General features: G+C 45.0%; 1 protein-coding gene across 1 annotated transcript; it reads left to right on the top strand.

The window, feature by feature from the left end:
- The first annotated feature begins 5529 nt into the window (after nt 1-5529).
- On the top strand, nt 5530-20269 carry Leprotl1 (leptin receptor overlapping transcript like 1). The gene is made up of 4 exons (XM_075986518.1): nt 5530-5953; nt 14183-14258; nt 16624-16810; nt 17903-20269. Exons 1-4 carry the CDS (start codon nt 5938-5940, stop codon nt 18017-18019), a joined length of 396 nt encoding a protein of 131 aa, XP_075842633.1. The 5' UTR covers nt 5530-5937; the 3' UTR covers nt 18020-20269.
- Nucleotides 20270-21095: the final 826 nt, after the last annotated feature.

Genomic DNA, 21095 nt, shown 5'->3' with positions numbered 1-21095 from the left:
TTTTCAGGTTGAGCATTTAACACACTTATCAGTACCGACCAGACGGATACTGTAATGTAGATACCGCCGAGAATTTGTAAATGGTAAATAGGAAGCGTGAGATAGGCAAGCAAGGTCGGTGAGGAAAAGTCAATTTCTAGGGATTAGAACATGATATGGGGCGCTTCGAATGGAACCCAGCAACCTTAAAATACCCGCAAAGATAATAGAGAATTTAATCCTTAACTGGTTGAATTTGAGCTGAGCGTTAAATATCCGAGCACAAAGGCCAAGTAGACAAAAGATAGCCACATCCAAACTTCAAAGACAATATAAGTCTGGCCATCGTGTTATTAATATGAAGATGGTATTTAATGTCATAGAAAGAGCCAGGTAGTCATAAAATTTAGACAAGGCAAAGAAGAGGGAGAGCCCAAGCTATGAGAATACTGCTGTTTCTATCTGGAGTGGAAGGTCCTAAAAATAATCTGAAAAGTAATCTTTCTCTGGTAAGGAAAGGAAGGAAGGGGACATTTAAGTGGCTCAATCCATAAAAGCCCTAGCCACAGAAAGAAGTCTTGAGTTTGATCCCTGACACCCATATGGGCTGGTGGTTGTTGTTTGGTTTTGGTTTTGATTTTTTTTGTTTTTAGGTGTTTTGTTTTTGCCAACTTGACATGAACTAGAGTCATCTGGGAAGAGGGAACCTCATCAGATTGGTCTGGAGGCAAATCTGTAGGAAGATTTTCTTGGTTAATAATTGATGTGGAAAGACCCAGTTCACTGGGGGCGGTGACACAGCTGGAGCAGGTGCTTCTGGGTCAGCCTGAGCAAGGCATGGAGAACAAACAGTGAGCAGGGTCCCTCCATGGCCTCTGCTTCAGCTCCTGCCTTTGGTTCCTGCCCTGAGTTCCCACCCTGACTTTCCTCATGGAGGAACTGTGAACCCTGACGATGAAGTCAACTCTTTCCTCCTCAAGTTACTTTGGGTCAGGATATGATAATCACAGCCATAAAAGAAGAAAACTAGGTCACCACATAAAAGTGAAAGAAGAAAACTCACATAAAGTTGTCCTCTGACCTCTAGATGGTAGACCTCTCCCTACCCACTGCACACACATACACACATGTGCACGCACACGCTCACACAGAGACAGAATAAAAAGGTGTAATGGAAGAAAACAAGAAAAGGGAAGTGGCAGCATGGTAGTTGGAAGAGGAAATGGTCAATACTGGTCATGATTGTTGGGAAATTGAAGCAAGAGTAAAAGTGGCTTTGGGGTTTTGCAATGGAGAATCACCTAATTGCCTTGACAAGAAAACTGCCCTCTGAGCCCCCATTAGGTGCCATTTCTAGTTCTAGACTGTGATTTTACAACATGGAAGGGTGTGCTAATTTATATTCTGATGGGAAATGAGCCAAACAAATAACGGGTGCCCTGAAGAAGAAAGCAGCTGATGTGAAGGGTGTGTATTGTCATAATAAAGGGATTGTTAGATAAGATCCTCTGGGGTGTGGGTGTGTGATGTCACAGGGGGGAGTGATGTCACAGTGGAGAACATTTCTGTGACCTAACATGTTCTGGAAAGATTTGTCTACGCAGCAAACAGTTCTCTGCTGGATACCACTCTGCTATCCTAAACGCCATGTCCATTCTGATACACCTGCTGCGAGATGGGGTCAGATTTCATTGGTTCGGGGCTAAGTATATACAGTTACCCCACACTTCAGGTGCCAGCCTCAAATCCCACATACTGACAGAAGATTCTCACTCACCAGCTGTAACTCAACCATCCCTCTGACATACACACACACCCAATGAAGTATCTGGAATGTGCTTCAGAATAAAATGAAGAAAAGCTATATGGAGGAGGGGACATGGGTAGGGAGACTGAATAAACCAACATTAACTCATTGTTGGAAATCAAAAGTACCTTACGGTATACAGGAATTCAGTATACTATTGTTGGTAATTTTCATATGCAGTATTTAAATTTTTCCATAATAAAAGTTGTTTAAACAAAAACTAAACATTTCTCTGTGCTTTGTCTATAAGAATTAGAATGCCCAGCTAATAGTAATGAAAAGGATCATAGATCTAGCTCTTTTAAAGAATTGTTTATGAATATGTGTGAGTTCTTGCATATATGTTCGTGCACCATGTGTGCCCCGTGTTCTCAGAGGCCAGAAGATGGCATTGATCTCTTGCAACTAGAGTTACAGATGGTTATAAGCACTGTGTGGGTGCCGGACGGTGAACCAGATCCTTTGCGAGAGCAGCAAGGGCTTTAACCACTGAGCCATCTTGTCCAGTGCCAGTAAAACGTATCCTAAAGTATTAGAAACACAGCAGTTGCCCACTAAAGAACTCTCTCCTCTTACCCACCTCTGAGGGCTCAATTTGGAGGTTAGGAAGTCATGAAAGGTCATGAGGATTCACTACTATGTGAAATGCTTTAAGATATAGCTTAAAGGGCTGGAGAGATGGCTCAGCGGTTAAGAGCATTGCCTGCTCTTCTAAAGGTCCTGAGTTCAATTCCCAGCAACCACATAGTGGCTCATAACCATCTGTAATGAGGTCTGGTGCCCTCTTCTGGCCTTCAGGCATATATACAGAAAGAATATTGCATATATAATAAATCAATAAATATTTTTTTAAAAGATATAGCTTAAACATATAACACTAGCAAACATAAAGGATTTGCTTGAAAAACTGCACTAAGTCCCTAACATTCTTCCCTTTCCCCAAAGGATTTCCCCCAATGATTTTCAAGCCATAGTTTGCATGACAACCATTCAAGATGCATCTTAACATCTTAGGTTTCTGGGCTTTGTCCACAAAAGTTTCTAATTCAGGTAATGTAAAGTAGAACCTGGGAGTTTAAAACGCATCTGAAGAATTCTGTATAGCTGGTCTTTGAATACATTTGAAAACACCATTTTTAAGGTTTCAAGTTTCCAGACCCTAGGCAGTATCAGGAAACCAAAGGGGTCACTTGAGTGATGAGTGGTGACCTGTTGGTTTGTTTTTGTTTGTTTGTTTGGTTGATTGGTTGGTTTTTATTCCTTAGGCATTATCAGGAGACCCAAATAGACCTTTAAGTGGTCCCTGTAGTGTGATTTGTTTTGTTTTGTTTGCATTTTCGCTACAAAGACTGAATTCCCAGGGAAAGATAAAGGAGGGCAAAGTCCTTTAATACCGTGACTATGGGAGCAAAAGTTTACGGAACCCTCTGACCCGGTAAGCATTCTGACTTCCCCTGTGATGCCATTAAAGACATCTAATGCTCGGTACATTTGTATTCAAAATAAACCAGGGAATACAACTTAAGCACAAGAGCTTCTGGAAGCTACCTCGCAAAGAACTTTTTAAATGCATTTCCTCAGAGCCGAGCTACAAGCCTTCCGTGTGCACCCAACACTTTCCAACCACAGCCATCAACACTGACCAGCAACCACTCCTGCTTCCGATGCTGAACGTCACAGAACGAAAGGAGAGAACGTGGAGTGGGGACATTAGAAATGGAATCATTGGTTTCCCCACAGTTTTATGTCTGGAGCGCACAATGCCAGAAACAGAGATGAGCATTTTGGGGTCTTTCCAAAATGTGGAAATGCCAGAATTTATTGAATAAAAATAAATTCACGAAGTTTAGTGGTCTCTTTTTTATGACTATTATTTTATATGCATTGGCGTTTTGCCTGTGTGTATGTCTGTGTAAGGGTGTCAGGTCTTCTGGAACTGGAGGTACAGACATTTGTAAGCTACCATGCAGGTTCTGGGAACTGAACCTGGGTCCTCAGGAAGAGCAGCCAGTGCTCTTAATCACTCAACTATCTCTCCAACCCAAGTTTGGTGATTTCAGTGGCAGTAATTTGCAATATAATCTGCCTACCTTGGAATCTTGTACTAGATGAGTTCAAGTTCTTTATTCCACTCGCAATTACTAATATTAACTCGAATATCATACAGCATAGTCATACACTTACGTGTCTCTATACTTATACATGAGTTAAAGAATGAATGCATGTTAAAGAGACTGAAGCAGAGCTGAAGAGGCTCAGGAGTGGACTAAGTTTGTACCGACTGCTAAGACATGGACCCAGACCAGTGCTGACGGAGGTCGGGTTTGAGAAAGAAAATGCAGAAATCAGCTTCAGTGTGAACAAGCCCAGTTGGATCCAGAGCAGAAAACAGTGGATCAGGTCCAGATCCCAACAAATGAACAGGCATCTGGATAGGCAGCTAGCGGAGTAGGTTGGGTCAGCAGTGGGGAACAGTCAGGAAGTTCTTGGTCCTTGACAGCCACACCAGGTATCCCACAGTAAGTTGGTATAGAGCCAGATCATCGCAGTGCTAAGTAGCCAACGCTTTATGAGGCCCAGGCAAGAGTTATATACACAATCTTTTCTGTCCCATAAATTCCTGGACCTGGTTTCCCTGACAAGATTTAAATATGCCCAGGTGCTCCTGCCTCCCAGTTTCAATTCTCCCCAATAAATTTATAGGGTGACTCCCTTTCAGTGCGTGCAGGTACAAATTCCAGAAGTTTCTAGATAGGGCCTATAACAACCCTGACCAACCCATTGGCTCCTCCCCTCTCCAACTCTCCCCATTTCACGCACCTCAAGACACACACAAGCCAACCAACCGTGTGTTTCCATGAAGAGAAAGCTGCCAGATCAGACCACAGAACTACCCTTTCCTATTTCCTAGATATTCCTAGGATAAAGGTTCCCTCTGCCTTCTTAATTAGCTTCAACAGCTGAGATTTGCATAGTGAACAGGCACAAGGCAGATTTAAAGGGGAAAATGTATTTCCCAGGCTTAGTAAGGCTCCAAATAAGGGAAAAGCCAATGGGCTAGGTCTGGAGGTCTACACTGCATTTTAAGAAAGGGCAATGCATAGTGGGGAACGGGTTAGATGAAAGAAGTGTGAGCTTTCAGAGGGAAACCAACTAATAAAGGCTATTTTTGTAACATTTCTGCAGACTCCAATTGGAGCTGCTTATAGAGACAGCTGTCTCACCCTCAGAAATGAAAATATTTACAAATGGGAAAATTTGTGTTGCAAATATCTTTTTATGTAACACGGGGAAGTTCCTGTTACCTTTACAAGAATCTTACTCTCTGCTTTTGTACAGGAAAGAGAGCAGTCGATGCCTATGTCCTTTTTTGTTGGTTTCAGCTAAAATAACCTTTATGCCACAGTGCTACATTTGGAGTAGAGATTCTTCTTAGGAGCGATTATCTTCGTTGAACTTTTACTCTTGCGGAGTATTGAATATTCCCCCCTTTTAGTCCGCAAACAACCTGAGATCAGAAACTAAACCTGGTTTTGTTCATTCCAAAGCCTACCCGGTTCTCCAACATATATGTGGGAAGATTACAAAAATATATTGGATCTCTGCGGGACGCCCCAGCCCCCATCCCTTTTGTCACCAAGAAGACAGCGAGCCCCAAGAGGATGCGTCTTTACTATCCCTATCCATGACTCTCCAAAAGAGGGGGTGGTTCTCGTCAGAGCCCCGATCTATGTAACTATGTAAGAACCTAAGGAGAGAGCAGAGACCACCCACTTCCCGAGTGACAGACTGGCTGGTGCGGGGAAGAAATGGGTTCGCCGTGCAGAACCTGAAGCGATCGCGCAAGGACATCGCCCGCGTCTTCGCGAGCTCCTCACGCGCCTTTCCCGAGACCGCGGGGACTTCGGGCCGACGCTGCCGCCTCCCGGGTCCGATGGGAACCACAGACCCGGCCCCTCACTTCACAGCCGAACCCACAGCTCCGGAGGAAGGCGGGCCCCGAACCGGCCCCGCGCGCCCCCCACGCCCCCGCGCGAGCCGCCGGCGGAAGTGCTGCGTCGTGCACTTCCGGGTGTTGTCTGACCGCCGTCGCGCGTCTCGGGTCTCCCGGCCACCGCCCGGGTCGAGGAGCCTGGAGCGACGTCACCGCCATGGCGGGCATCAAAGGTGAGCCTGGGGCGCGGGGCCGCGGGGCCAGGAACCGCGGGGGGTAGGGCGGGGCGGCGTAGGGGACGGCCGAGCCTCGGTTCCTCCGGCCGTACCCCGCGCTCCGCCCCTGGACCAGAGCCGGGCAGCCCTGCCACGGAACGCTGTGAGCGAGTTTGCAGGCAGAGACATTGAGGGCTGCGATCGGGAGGGATGCCCGGCCCCGCACATCAGGGTAGTTTCCCACCCGAGGCACGAGCGTGGTCCTCTCCGAAGCCCGAGCTCTGCATCCACTCCCGGGATCCCGGTGCACCATCTTCTCCTTGCCACTAAATCGGATGCATCTTGATAGTCAGTGTTTGTAGGGTGCAGCAGAGCCCGGATGCTCACCCGAAGGCTGCCTTTCCCTCACAGTTGCACGTTGACACTTTTTCACTTTTTTAGTTGTGATTTTTTAAGATAAGGTAACTGACACCTTGATGAAAGATAACTTGTTTATTGCGTTCTTTGGAGAGAGGGGCTGTTGTTGTTGTCTTGCCCCCTGAGGTTAGAAGGAAAGTTTTCTGTCTACTTATCAACGGATCGCTTTGATTTCTTGACCTGCTTTGTAGAGGAGACAGCCAAGCAGGAAGTAAACAGTTGGTTAGTGGTGCCTCCCACCTCGCTGGAGCGGGCGATTTGGGTTGAGCTTTTTCCCAGGGTCACATTTTTAGGGTGTCTTGTTCCTTCTCGGTGTCCGGAAAAACGTTTCGTTTGCTATATAGAACCACGTCATTTGAGCAAGTAGGAAACTTACTTTCAGATCTCCTTTTGAACTCTAATGGATCCTTTCAATCCTAATGTGAACGGAAGTTATTGTAAAATGTTGCAGTTTTTTTAGAATTGTTGCCTGTGTGCCTCCTCCCATTTCTTCAATGTCTTTAACGAGGGACTCTTTTTAACAAGAAAACAGCTTTGTGATTCTCCAAAAGTGGGTAATGCTAGTCTAGGGACAGTGACTCCAACGGAATTTTACTTACGTTTTTAAAGATTTCTCTCAATGGGTTTTAAAGTTAGGATTGGTCATCAAGATACTTCTTCCTGTCCACCTTTATATCGCCTTTGTAGCAAGGCTCTCGAGATCATTATATATTTCTTAGGCGAGTTGCCTGTTACTTTGTTATAAATTCTATTTTCTGCTAACTCCCAGACTGGGGAATTTGACCCTGTCACCTTTTGTAGTCACAGACCCATCATCAGCTTGTCTCAAGAGAATTTTTGCTAGGTAATTGGGCTGTTCCATCCCTAGCCTGGAGGCTTTGGGAGTAGAAACCACACTCCTGTTTCATCTTCCAGGTGTTGCATCACTCGGTGACTGTACGAATTCTTGCCTTACTGGTGTGTCACTGAACACACCATTTATATAAAATAAGCCACCTCATTGCCTGTGTCATGAGACTGAAGAAACATTACTGGTTTGGGGAGCGCTTTTGAGCAGTTCTCAGCTTTTATCTGTAATGACTTAAGAGATGAGATGTCGTGTGCAGTCAGTCGCATTTGGACATCTTTTAAATACCGAGTATTGAATACTTAGAAATATGACCCTAGGGTATCTTGATCCCCCCCCCCTTCCATGGGACTTGCTTTCTCATATGTGAGTGTTCAAAAGAATTGGCTCTTGTATAAATAAATGCATCGGTAGTTTTATGGGCTGGAGAGATGGCTCAGCGGATAAGAGTGCTTATCGCTCTCAATGTAGAACCAAGTTCAGATCCTAGCACCCCCATCCTAGCTCACCAAAGTCTGTAACTCCAGCTCAGTAGGCACCTCACTGACACACATACACACACACCCATACTGAAATAAATATTTTTAAATTATTGATTTTAGCTTAACATTTTAAAATAATAATTTTCTTACAGTATTCATATAGTGTCTGTAATAGGAGCTTGTGTTTTAAATGTGTTCAGTGCCAGAACCTTATCTTTTGTTTCCTTCTTTTTTTTGTCTTTAAAGTTAACTTTTTTTCCCCAAAGTGAAATTTTTTTATTGATATTTATTGAGCTCTGCATCTTTCTCTGCTCCCCTCCCTGCCTTTCCTCTCCCCCCTTTAACCTTCCCCCAAGGTCCCCATTCTCCCAATTTGCTCAGGAGATCTTGTCTTTTTCTACTTCCCTTTTAGATTAGACCTATGTAAGTCTCTCTTAGTGTCTGCATTGTTGTCTAAGTTCTCTGGAATTGTGGTTTGTAGGCTGGCTTTCTTTGCTTTATGTTTAAAAACCATCTATGAGTGAGTACATGTGATACGCACTGTGTCTGGGTTACCTCACTCAAAATGATGTTTTCTAGCTCCATCCATTTTCCTGCAAAATTCAAGATGTCGTTACTTTTTCTGCTCTGTAGTACTCCATTGTGTAAATGTGCCATATTTTCCTTATCCATTCTTCAACCGAGGGGCATTTAGGTTGTTTCCAGGATCTGGCTATAACAAACAAAGCTGCTATGAACATAATTGAGCATATGTCCTTGTGGCATGATTGAGCATCTTTTGAATATATACCCAAAAGTGGTATTACTGGGTCTTGAGAAAGGTTGTTTCCTAATTTTCTGAGAAATCGCCACACTAACATCCAAAGGGGTTGTACCAGCTTGCATTCCCACCAGCAATGCAAAAGTGTTCCCTTTCCCCCACAACCTCTCCAGCATAAGTTGTCATCAGTGTTTTTGACTTGGCCATTTTTATAGGTGAAAGATGGAATCTCAGAGTTGTTTTGATTTGCATTTCTCTGATGACTAAGGATGTTGAACATTTCCCTAAGTGTCTTTCAGCCATTTTAAATTCCTCTGTTGAGAGTTCTCTGTTTAGGTCTGTACTCCATTTTTTTTTATTGGATTATGTGATCTTTTGGTGTCCAATTTCTTGAGTTCTTTGTATATTTGGGAGATCAGATCTCTGTCTGATGTGGGGTTAGTGAAGATCTTTTCCCATTCTGTATGTAGGCTGTCGTTTTGTCTTGTTGACCGTGTCCTTTGCTTTACCAAAGCCTTTCAGTTTTAGGAGGTCCCATTTATTAATTGTTTCTCTCAATGTCTGTGCTGCTGGGGTTATATTTAGGAAGTGGTTCCCTGTGCCAGTGCGTTCAAGTGTACTTCCCACTTTCTCTTCTATAAGGTTCAGTGTGGCTGGCTTTATGTTGAGGTCTTTGATCCATTTGGACTTGAGTTTTGTGCATGGTGACAGATAGGGGTCTATTTTCATTCTTCTACATGTTGATATCCAGTTGTGCCAGCACCACTTGTTAAATATACTTTCTTTTTTCCATTTGATATTTTTTGGTTAAAGTTAACTCTTGTGTATTTGCTTTTTTGAGACATTGTGTAGTCTAGGCTGACCTGGAACCCACAGTCAGCGCCTCAGCCTTCTTCATAGGATCATGGGCATGTGCCACCATGCTTAGCTTCTCACTGGCTCTTTTGCTTTCTCTTTATTAAACTAAGCTTTATTTTAGTTGGGATTTCTCTGTGTAGCCCTGGTTGTCCTGGAACCCTCTATAGACCAGGCTGGCCTCAAACTCAAAGATCTACCTGCCTCTGCCTCCAAGTGCTGGGATTAAAGGCCTGCGTCACTATCACCCAGTTAAAAAACAAATTTTAAAAACGAATCTAGACGTGTGTTCTTTGTCACAGAATAGAGCTAACCTCACACACACATTAAGCCCTTTCTCCTGCTAGGAAAACTGCAAACACATTTTAAGAAAGACTTTTCTCTTCCTGCCTGACTAACAATGTTTCCCCAGTCTCCTGTAGGGGGGCAGTTGTTGACTGCAGGCAAGTCTTTCTGCCACTTCTAATGTATTTCAGTGTGGGAAACAAAACATCAGACTTTTTACAAAGTTTCACATCATAAGACTCAAGTAACAGTGATTTCTGGGCTTTAGTTCTGAGTACACGGAACTATTAAGAAATGAAACTAAGTATGGGTGTTCTTTTTCTTTCCTTCCAGCCTCTTGATGTGTGGGCCACGCTGGCCTGGAACTAGTCATGTGTCACGGGCTCCCCTGAACACCCTATCCTGCCTCACTCTGGTGAATGCTAAGTATGGATCACCATACCTAGCTTTAGATTTTGTTTTGTTTGTTTTGATGGGTTTTGTGGTACTGGTGCTGGTACTGGTGGTGTTGCTGGGGCTGCTGGTAGGGCCTCTCGGGCTGGAGCTGATGGTAGTTTGTCAACTATTTGGTTAGTTGGTTCTCATGTAGCCCAAGCTAGCCTGAAGCTTGCTAACTCGAACTCTGATTCTTGCTTCCTCCAGTAGAACAGGTTATCCCTGATGGCTTCTAGATAAATTCTGTCTTTTCTACAGTATTTACAGTGGTGCACAAAGCTGTTTGGCGGCTGCATTTCCCAGAGTAGAGGTGTTTTTTCATCAGAATCTATTTTTTTAATAGTATCTTAAGTGCTTTGGGTCTTGCTTACTTTTTCCATACAGTCCTTCTCATTTATAGAAAAAAAGAACTGAGTTAGCTAAGTTATTGAGGTAACCAGTTTGTGGCCAGTAGAGGCCAGGACACAGTGCTGTTGGGCTCCTCTCTCCCCAGTTCTGTGCTCCACCGGGCTACGTCCATTCTAAGTTGTTACTGGGTGTTAAAGCTGGGGCATGCGGACTATCTGGGAGTCAGAAACAGTTGGGAGGGGAAGATGAATAGGGATCAGTTTGGATTGCTGCTGTGGTGAAGATCCTGGCAGGCGCGCGCGCGCGCGCACACACACACACACACACACACACACACACACACACACAGGGCCTCTTACTTATTAGCTCTGCCCAGCGTTGCCCATCAGAGCGCCTTGTCGGGCCAGCGGCATTCCCACCCCTTCCCTACCTGCTTGCGTTCTTCACTGGCCTTTTGTTTTCTAAATCTCTAGCTTCTTCCAGAATTCATGTTCCTAAACCAGCAGAATGTCTAACCTCACTTTCTCAGTAATGCCTCGGTGAAGTGTTTATCAAGTCCCTGCTGTTCGCCAGCTACTACAGAGAATCCTGAGGCTACAGAGATAAATAAATCGTTAATTCATCCTGAAGGGGGTCCTGTTTGTGCAAGAGATCTTAAATAATGCCCATGGACGCCTAATCCTGTTCAGGGGACAGAACAGTTAAGAAAGTGAAAATGTGTAAGCGAGAAGGCAGACCCGACAGCTGTAAAATCGATGATGGCTCATTGTTTGCTTGTGTATTGACATTGATTTTTTGAGATGGGGTTTCAAGTAGCCCAGGCTAGCCCTAACCTCTAACTCAGTATGTAGTCAATGCTGGCTTTAACCGCCTGGTCCTCGCTGCTTCCTCCACACAGTGCTGGGTTTCCCAGAGTGCACCACCACACGGTCATGGTTTAGTATTTTAGGGACTAGCCAGATGGCTCATTGGCATGCACACACAGATAACGCACGGTAAATAAAACGGGATGATTTTAAAATCCTGCCTGGTTCTCCCACTAGAATGCATACGCCACAAAAGGAAAAGCTTTGTTGGTTTTTCCCTCCTCGTTGCTGTGCCTTCAGCAGCAGGGGCGATACGACACACATCGAATGCTCGGTGTTTTTGTTGCATGAATAAATGAGTGTTACTTATTCATGCATGGTCCTTGGAGGTTGAATCCAGAGCCTCACGTACACCAAGCAAGCACTGTCCCGCAGAGCTGATCCCGAGCCCCTCTGCACATCAGTAAGTAATAAATACAGTAGCAGAGTTGTTGTAGCTCTGAGGAGCTGGAGAGGAGAGCGGAAGGGAAAATAGTAATAAGCTAGAGGAGAGACAGAGCGGGGCGGGAACACGGGCTCCAGGGGCCGGGGAGAGCCAGCCAGCTCCTTGCTGTGTGCTTGACGTTTGATTGAATGAAAACCCTGGGATAGGATGATAGACGTGCACAGAGGCCTTGGGGGGAAGTAGCCGCTGGTTTCTAGAACAGTGAAGAGTGGTATAGGAAGCCAGGACGTTACTGCCTGTGTGAATGAGTCAGGGACTCTAGACAGGTCCATGAGGAACAAAAGGGAAACTCGTATTCTGTAGTTACTGCACTTCCCGTAAACCTGGGGTGCTCTGTTTGCTGTTTAAAACAAAACAAATACTTCCTCAACTTTTCCCTACTGCTGCCAGAAATATAAAATATAATGACGTTAATAACCAAGTACACTGTTGTCATGGTGACCTGACTCGTGTTGTATTCAGCATTCCAGCTGACTCGCAGTTGGCCGAGACAATGTCAATGGCCCTCTTATCAGTAATAGTAGTCAGTGTCTGACCCCTCGCCGCTGATCTTGGTTTGTGTGTTGTAGGTTTTTGCTTGGTGAATTTTAGATTTTCACTTACCTTTTGGATTTTAACTTTTCTGTTAAGATAAACCATACCAGTTTTTAAAAAGTTACTTTCTGGGCCTGTGAATTGCCTTAACATGTAAGGAAGAGTGCTTGCGTCTAAACCTGATGACCCAGAACGGTGGAAGAAGAGAACAGCTCCTGCAAGTCATCCCCTGACCTCCACAAGGACACAACACCAAATAAATAAGTCTAAATAAAAAAAGTAATAAATCTTACCAAGTCATGTCCTTAGCCATTGGGGATGCAGAAATGCAGGCTGTGTAGAAGCTAACACTTTTCTCTTGGTTGAGATCTAGGTCATTGGTTACATATAATAAAGTCCTTTCTCACCTTAACGTACACGAGACACGCGTGGGGGACTTCAGAGGTGTGTCTCACTATAGTATCCCTCCTCCTTCTGCTGCCTTGGTAAGATGTACCATGTCCACATCAGGCTGTACTCACACCCTTCAGATTTCCTGGGACTTGGGAAATGAGGGCCAAAGTAACTGTGCTTCAGTAACCTGTTTAAAGACTAAGAAATTTGGCTCAGCGGTTGAGAGAACTGATTGCTCTTCCAGAGGACCCAGGTTCAATCCCCAACACCCACATGGCAGCTCACAACTGTCTGTAAATCCAGTTCCAGGGAATCTAACACCCTTACAGATATACATGCAGACTAACATACAAAAAATACACATAAAATAAATACATTATTAAGAAACAAAGTTTTTCTTTAAAAAAAACTAACAAAATTGATTGGTTCCAATAAAGCTATAGGCACTATGTTACTATGAAGTCTATATAGTAAATGTCTTGCATTTGAAAAATAACAAAATACAAGGCATGTATGGTGGTGTATACCTTTAATCCCAACTCTTGAGATGCAGAGGCAGGTGACCAATCTGGTCTACATAGCAAAGTCCAGGCCAGCCAGGGCTACACGGGGAGACCCTCTCTAAAAATAATTTTTAAAAAAAGATCATACATTAGCTACACATAGCCTTGAACAGCTTTTCTCTCAGTCTTGTGCTTCTGTGTTTCTGTTTGTTTCTGGTGAGGCTTGTCTGCCCATCCTCCCATCCTGTCGCGTGTACTGAGTGTGGAGGTGAGAGGATAACTTGATAGAGTGGCGTTTCCCCTTCCACTTCTGTGTGGATTCCAGGGATTGTGTGGCAAGGGTTTCACTCCCATGTGGATTAAATATAATGCTTGCGCTGTGGTGGGGGCGGGCATTAACCCTGGGGCCTAATAGACCCGAGCAATGGTGACTGGGTGTGTGCTGTGTGTTAGCAGTCGGTCTAAACTGATGTACAGGTTAAGGATTCTTTATTGGGAGTTTTTGGAACCAAATGTGTTTCAGCTTGTGGATTTCCTCCTCCAATTTGGGAATATTTAATGTCCATAATGAGGTATTTGAGGGGCAAAGTGCTTGTTTGCAACAGCATTTCATGATGTTTCCCTGACTGTTTGGGAACTCACTATGTAGACCAAAGTTCCTTCTATCCCTACCTCCCTAGAGATGAGATTAAGACCTGTGTCAGCAGGCCTGGCTGACGTCCAGATTTCAGAGCCTTTCAAAGGGCTAAGGAGGAAGCTCAACCTCTAACGCTTTTGTTTTGAGGGCGCCGTAGAAGCTGATTCTGAAACTCTGTAATTGTCAGCTTTGAAGACAGTTGACATTTTGTTTTGATTTTTGAGATCGTTTGACATTTAGCTTGTAGTAATCCTCCTGCCTCAGTCTCTTGAGTGCTGAGATTACCGGGCATGAGCCACTTTTAACAGCTGGAATTTGGAGGGGAGGGGGCAGGGTGTGTTTCACTTCTGGGATTCACGTAGTGCTCGGGCTGGGACTGAACAAAGGCTGCACTAGTGTCTTCCCTACTGAACTCTCTGGGGCTTCTGTTTGTTTTGCAGCTCTCATTAGCTTGTCATTTGGAGGAGCAATTGGCCTGATGTTTTTGATGCTGGGATGTGCCCTTCCAATATACAAGTACGTAATGGATTTTTGTTTTCCTCTTTTTGAGTGTTTAAAGGTAAAACTCTCCTGCTTTTAAAGTTTCGAATGCGCTTTGTTTTCCCTGGTGGAAATGCTTGTTCACCAAGCACAACCCTTTCCTGAAAATCACCGCTTAAGGGTTATCTGTAGAGACACCAGAATGCCCAGGCAGAGGGATTTGGGGTGTGACCTGCTTTTGTGACGCCTGGTGACCGCAGCCCGGCCCTACTGCCCATCAATAATACTCCAGCGAAATCTAAAACATCTTATTACAGAAAATAACATAGGCAGCTCCTGAACACAGCTGATTACACACACGAGGGAGGTGATTTCTTGCCCTAGAACAGGAAGAACTCCCTTCCACTGAGACATTGTCTCACTGCGTAGCCCAGGCTGACCTCACTCACAGTCTGCCTGCCCCAGCCTCCCAAGTTCTAGAATTCTAGATATTCATCGCCTGCCCAGTTTAGAAAACTTTAAATTAACATCTAAGTAACTTTTAGTTTTAAAAATACAAATGAGGGCTGGAGAGATGGCTCAGCGGTTAAGAGCATTGCCGCTCTTCCAGAGGTCCTGAGTTCAATTCCCAGCAACCACATGGTGGCTCACAACCATCTGTAATGAGGTCTGGTGCCCTCTTCTGGCCTTCAGGCATACACACAGAAAGAACATTGTATACATAATAAATAAATATTAAAAAAAAAAATACAAATGAGTAGAAGGGAACCACAAACTTGGAGAGTGGATTGCGTTGGTTGATGATATCACATGAAAACACTAAATCCCACTCAATGCTACGTGAAATCTACTGGTGAAGGAAGTGGGCAGACAGACACTGCTGCGTGCCAGCAGGGACTCGGTCGGGTAGGGGTTTAGGAAGTGAGTAGGGGCCATTTCTTGGAACTAGTTTGTTTGCCTGTGTCCTGTAGTTCGCAGAACTGGCCCTCCACTTCCATGAAATTCTCATACAAACACACCTTGCAAATGCTTGTAGAGATTCATGTAGCTGGGTAAGAAAATCGCTGTTCACAGTGACCATGTCTGTAATTGCGGAAATGGAAAACTGGTGACATCACAAATGCCCATCCAAAACTAAATTATGGGCTGAGAGAGATGTTATAGTGGATAAAGCACTTGCAGCAGAAATGTGAGGACCTGAGTTCAAATCCCCAGAACCCCTGGAATAGCTGGGTGTGGTAGCACATGTCCGTAATCCCAGGGCTCCTCTGATGAGATGGAAAGTGAAGACGGGAGGATCTGTAAACTTTGCAAACAGACCCCGTCTCAAACAATATGGTAGGTGAGAATTGACATCCAGGATGGCTGTCCGACACACAAACACACACACACACACACACACACACGCAGACACACGCAGAGTTAAAATGTAGAGACTGGACAGACAGTTCATTAGTCAAGTCCTCCTTGACTGGTTTTCATACCACATGCCAAAGCAGAGTCTACTTAAATTTTTTTGCTTTTTTAAAATACTTAGAAAAAGATTAAGAAAAACATAACAGGCTGGAGAGATGGTTCAGTGCTTAAGAACACTGGCTGCTCTTCCAGAGGACCCAGGTTCGGTTCCTAACACCCCTGTGGTACCTCACCACTGTCTGTAATTCCAGTTCCAGGGGATATGACACCCTCTGCTGGCCTCTTTGGGTATTACATGCACTCGATGCACATACATTCATGCCAAACACATAAAAATAAATCTTCAGAAAAAGAAAGCAAATAGCTTCAGCAAATCTCCGCTGTGTATGTATTTAAGCTTGTCAATCTTAAAGACCATTTTTTTCTTGTAAATTTGATAATATGCTTTTAAAACATAACAAAGAAGTGGAAGGAATCTGTCCCCTTCACACAGCTTCCCCCACTGCAGTTGCTGAAATCAGAAAATGAAATCAGCACAACATGGCTAACAACAAACTAAAGACCATGTTTAACAATACTGTTTGCTGTGTGGGTGCCCTGTATTTTGGTTTCAGTTAAGGGAAGCATGGGTTCTAACATTATGATAAGACAGGATGTCAAAGGCGTGGGTCCCTAATTTTTAAAGTTTTGTGTAAATATTCTTATTTTCAGTATGCCTCCTTATTAAGCTAAAGTGATTTTAAAATTTTTTTTCACTATTTCATAAAGCATTTTGTCAGTAGATCCTTTAAATATTGTGCTGTAATTGAGTACAGGGATGAGTTGACTCTGACATTCCCCCCCCCCCAGGCCTGTGGCTTTGGTTTCAGCTGCAGCTTGTTTGATACCTTGTCATTTCCCGTTGCTCTTTAAACAAACATGCGCTTAGTATGTTGGAAAGTGACAGGGTTGGCGAAAACTGCACTAACTTCTTTCTCTCTTCCAGCCAATACTGGCCCCTCTTTGTTCTGTTTTTTTACATCCTCTCACCCATTCCGTACTGCATAGCAAGAAGATTAGTGGACGACACGGATGCCATGAGTAACGCTTGCAAGGAGCTCGCCATCTTCCTCACAACAGGCATCGTCGTCTCCGCCTTTGGACTCCCGGTCGTCTTCGCCAGAGCACACCTGGTGAGCTGCCTTCTTCTGGGGAGGTTTTTCCATTAGACTGTTCGTTTCTTTCTTAAAAAGTTCCGTCATGTAAAAGACAGGTGTAGAGGACAGGTTTAAACCTCGTCTTCCCATTCGTTTTTGCTGTCAGGGGAAACTGTTGGAAGGCAAAGCGTAGGCCTGCAGCAGAAAGGGCACAGTAACTCCCCGGTGCAGAGTGCCCGTGGGCCTGCTTTATTATAAAGAGCAGGGTTCTCAACGTCCTAATGTTGAGACCCTTTCATTCACGTTGAGGTGGCCCCCAACCTTAAAATTATTTCGCCGCTACTTCATAACTGTATTTTTCTACTGTTATGAATCATAAATACCTGATATGCAGGGTATCTGATATGTGTGTGACCCACTGGAAAGGGTTGTCCGGCAACTTCCAAAGAGTTGTGCCCCACGGGTTGAGAACCCTGACCTCTAAAGCCTAGACATCTGAGAAGGTTGTTCTCTGCAGATGGGAAAGTGGGAGAGAGGAGAAAGAGCTCTGGAAAGGTGGAGAGAAGGGCGGAGACTAGCCGAGCTTCAAGTGTGATGGAGGCACTTATGCCCTCAGCCTCTTTCAGAGAAAGTATGTTTGCATCAGTGGTGCTTAGGGCTCCCGCTCTGCTCCAACCAGACTGTGAGACTAAGAAAGAGTAACTTCCTTTGTAAGCATTAACTGTGGAATCCTATGCGGGCCCAGGGATCCACCCCGGGCAGGGTGCAGCCTAGATGTCCAGGGCCCTGGGGAGGTGGGGGGGCTCAGAACTGCAGGTGGAGCCGGGATCCCCGTCAGGGGCAGGGTGAGCCCTAGATGCCCAGGGCTACAGATGGAGCCAAACAAAGCTCTGTTGGTCATTGTCGAAGTCAAGCGTGTTCCGGAATAATTATCATCCCCTACCTTTCTACTTTTCAATCAATGACGGCAAATAAAAACACTGTGTCAGAGTGTTGGGTGTGGTCCTGTGACGGTCGTCACAAGCCACATTACTTACCTCTGTGATTGGCCAATGCGCCGGGCATTGATTGGCTACCAGTGGCCTTGGCTCTGCACACCTGCTGACTGTTGCCTTCTTCCCGCGGCAGATTGAGTGGGGAGCTTGCGCCCTCGTTCTCACGGGGAACACCGTCATCTTTGCAACTATCCTGGGCTTCTTCCTGGTCTTTGGGAGCAACGATGACTTCAGCTGGCAGCAGTGGTGAGCGGAGCCACCGGACTGTTGTCACATGGACTTCTGTCATTTGTTGGCCGTCCACGCACAGGAGATGGGGACCGTGAGGCTGAATTGTCCCCAGCGCTCCCTTCTCACTCTTGTACGCCTGCTGTTTCCACGGGGACTTGCTAAGGATTAAAAGGATTTTCTCTTTTGGAAAAGCTTGACTGGTTTCCCACTTCTCTAGACTGTGCTTTCCATGGTATCCTGCTGAATCTAAAATACTTAGGTGTTTTCCCTGTTCGGTTGTTTTTAAATCAGTATGCAATGTTAAATCTTTTTCGGATGTAATACCATTTGCATTGGTTCAGGAATTCAGAACTTCTGGCTGTATTACGGGCTAAAGTTCATATTTTTTCTCTAAAAATCAGTTAATCCATTATAAATATATATATGTAAGTAAGTTTTCATTCAGTCAGGATGACATCACTTGCGGGTGAATGCAAGCATTCAGAGTGTTGACATACTGTATACACTATTTACTCAATGCAAAGACCGCTGCATTTATACCTCAGGGGGGCGAGTAACACCGCCCATGCCCTCCAGAAGGGTTGCTGGTTTTGTGAATGGAGAATTATTTTATGGGATTGCTACAAAAGAGTGTTTTTCTCTTCAGTTGTTTGGGTTTTTGTTAAACTTTAAGGTACAAGTGTGACAACAAGCCAAAATTGTGTTTGTTACGGTCAAAGCCAGCGAGGAAAACAAAGCTGGAATTCCACTGTTTGAGTGCCGCTTTGTAAGCGACGGGTCCCATGGCTCAGAGGGGGACGTGGACATGCATGGGACAGTTGTGTGTTTGCACTGTAGATGCTCAAAAACTTTCCCCTGCTCCCTCCTTTTAACTTATTTTGTACATTGTATATATTAAGTCAGAGAACTTTTCAAATATAGTTTAATAGCATTAGAAACATTTGACTCCTAGGAAAACAACTGCTTTGCCATACATTCAGAGCGCCTCCCCCTCAAGGCCTTGCTGCCATTCACAGGTGACTTGTTAGTCTTGCAGGTAAGACAGGGACGGGACAGTTGTGGGACTCAGGCCATGATAAGAGCAGTCTCTTGAGGTCAGAGACTGTGTGTGTTTCTTTCTCTTTTTTTGTAACTATCAAGTCTGTCCCTGAACTAGCTCTTGTAGACCAGGCTGGCCTTGAACTCAAAGGGATCCACCTGCCTCTGCCCCCGAGTGCTGGGATTAAAGGCATGTGCCACCACTATCCGGGTGTGTGTGTGTGTGTGTGTGTGTGTGTGTGTGTGTGTGTTTGTGTTTCGAAACCACTGAAGGCAGGCTTCCTGGCACCTTTTCCCTGAGGTCTGGCCTCATCATGATAGACTTGCTGTTGTAAAGGTATTTATTGTACAGATTAATACAGAGTTGACAAATCCAGCTGTGTCCCAGCTTCAAACTTAAATCCAACCAAAAACATCCCAAAGTGGGCTGACCAAATTGTAGCGATTGTTCGCATCTTCAATTCTCAGTACTTAATTCAAAAGCTGGCTCTGAAAATGTTCGCATTGGTCGGCAGTATTTGGTGAGGACATTTGTATGTTTCTCCAGTCTGCCAATAGCAAAGGAAGTGTTCTGCCTTTAGCCGAAAATGGGTAACCATGACAACTGTCTTTTGTTGTTTTCTAGAATTTTATTTCTCAAAAAAAAAAAAAAGAACATATACGAAATTTGTTCAGCGTTTTCCTAAAGATGCCCAAAGCGGCAGTTTTGTTCTGTTTGCCCTGACCCTTGGCTGCGAGGTGGGGAGCTGTGTGAAGTGTGCAAACGTAGCCGTGCCATTTGTGGGTTAGACCAAACATGGCTCGCTGAGGAGCGCTGATGGAGGGGTGTGTGTGTGTGTGTGTGTGTGTGTGTGTGTGTGTGTGTGTGTGTGCCCGCGCGCACCCATGTGCCTGTGCCCGCGCGCGATCACGGTCAGAACTCTGCCTGTCACCAGGGTGGAGAGGGAAGTTCCTTCCCAGGCCCCTCCCCATTCTCTGTTCTTTCGCCAATGCCGCGCGTGCGCTTGGCCGTAGACCCCTTTCTATCAGCCGCATATTCTTTCTGGGTACTAATTTTGCTGGCAGCATTGTGTGTCGGACTTTGACATTGGCTTGACATCAGTCCCATCTCTGATTTCTGGGCTAGTTACTCGAGAGTTTTTCATGAATATGCACCAACACGACATTGCCATTCTGCTGTGGAGAGAAAGAAAACTTTTGATGATGAAATAATAAAGATTTTAAATATCCATTTTAGCTTGTGAGTGCTTTCATAACAAAAGTCCAGTCTAACCATCCAGTCTCTGAAGGGCACTAACCAGCTAACCATTTACTATCTTCTCTGGTGCTGAGGCCCATAGCCCATAGCCTCAGCACTAGAGAAGCCGAGAAGAGGATGTCCAAGGTTACACAGGGCCAGGTGGGACCCTGTCTAAAACAATAAAGAAATAAAAACTAGGAAGCAAGCATGCTAGCAGACCGAACCTGCTGCAGAAAGTGAAACCATAGTAACAAGGGTGCCATGAGGCTCGGTGGTCTGGAGTGGTGATAACGGGCTGGCCTTGTGCCATATTTGCATGGTGTGCTGGGAGACTTGGTGAGTGCCGGTTACTGTTACCCGGTCTGTGCGTTAGCCCCCAGGGCAAATGGCTTCCTTCGGTGAGAAATTCCAATTCCTGTTTTCTTCCACACAAGCGCGTGTTGTCCTCTGGTAAAGACAGGAACTCCTGTTAGAGGAACTATGTCGGCTGGGGATGTGGTGCTGGGTATAGAACGCTTGCCTCACTGAACCCAACCAGGGTAGATGAAGTTAATCTTCTTGAAAAGGTAGCTAGCTTAGCTAGCTCTGGCTTTATTTTAACCATTAGACAGACGCATGAAGGAGATCATACACTTGTGCTTTTTTTCATTGGTTATTAAGGACTACAGGGGAGGCTCTGTGAGTCAAGCCACGAACAACCTGAGTTTAATGCCAGGGACACACATGGGGCAAGGAGGGAACCAGCTCCTGCTAGTTGTCCTCTGACCTCTACACAACCGCCGTGGCACACTTTGATTCCCCCCCCCACACACACACA

The sequence above is a fragment of the Microtus pennsylvanicus genome, chromosome 9, assembly GCF_037038515.1.
Source record: "Microtus pennsylvanicus isolate mMicPen1 chromosome 9, mMicPen1.hap1, whole genome shotgun sequence".
Lineage (NCBI taxonomy): Eukaryota > Metazoa > Chordata > Mammalia > Rodentia > Cricetidae > Microtus > Microtus pennsylvanicus.
Note: the sequence above shows the minus strand (reverse complement) of the source record. Positions and strands in the feature narration are given on the sequence as shown.

Coding starts and splice junctions, on each gene's coding strand:
- Leprotl1 (XM_075986518.1), top strand. Junction 14,259..16,623: donor TGTGCCCTTCCAATATACAA/GTACGTAATGGA, acceptor TCTCTCTTCCAG/CCAATACTGGCCCCTCTTTG. Junction 16,811..17,902: donor TCTTCGCCAGAGCACACCTG/GTGAGCTGCCTT, acceptor TTCCCGCGGCAG/ATTGAGTGGGGAGCTTGCGC.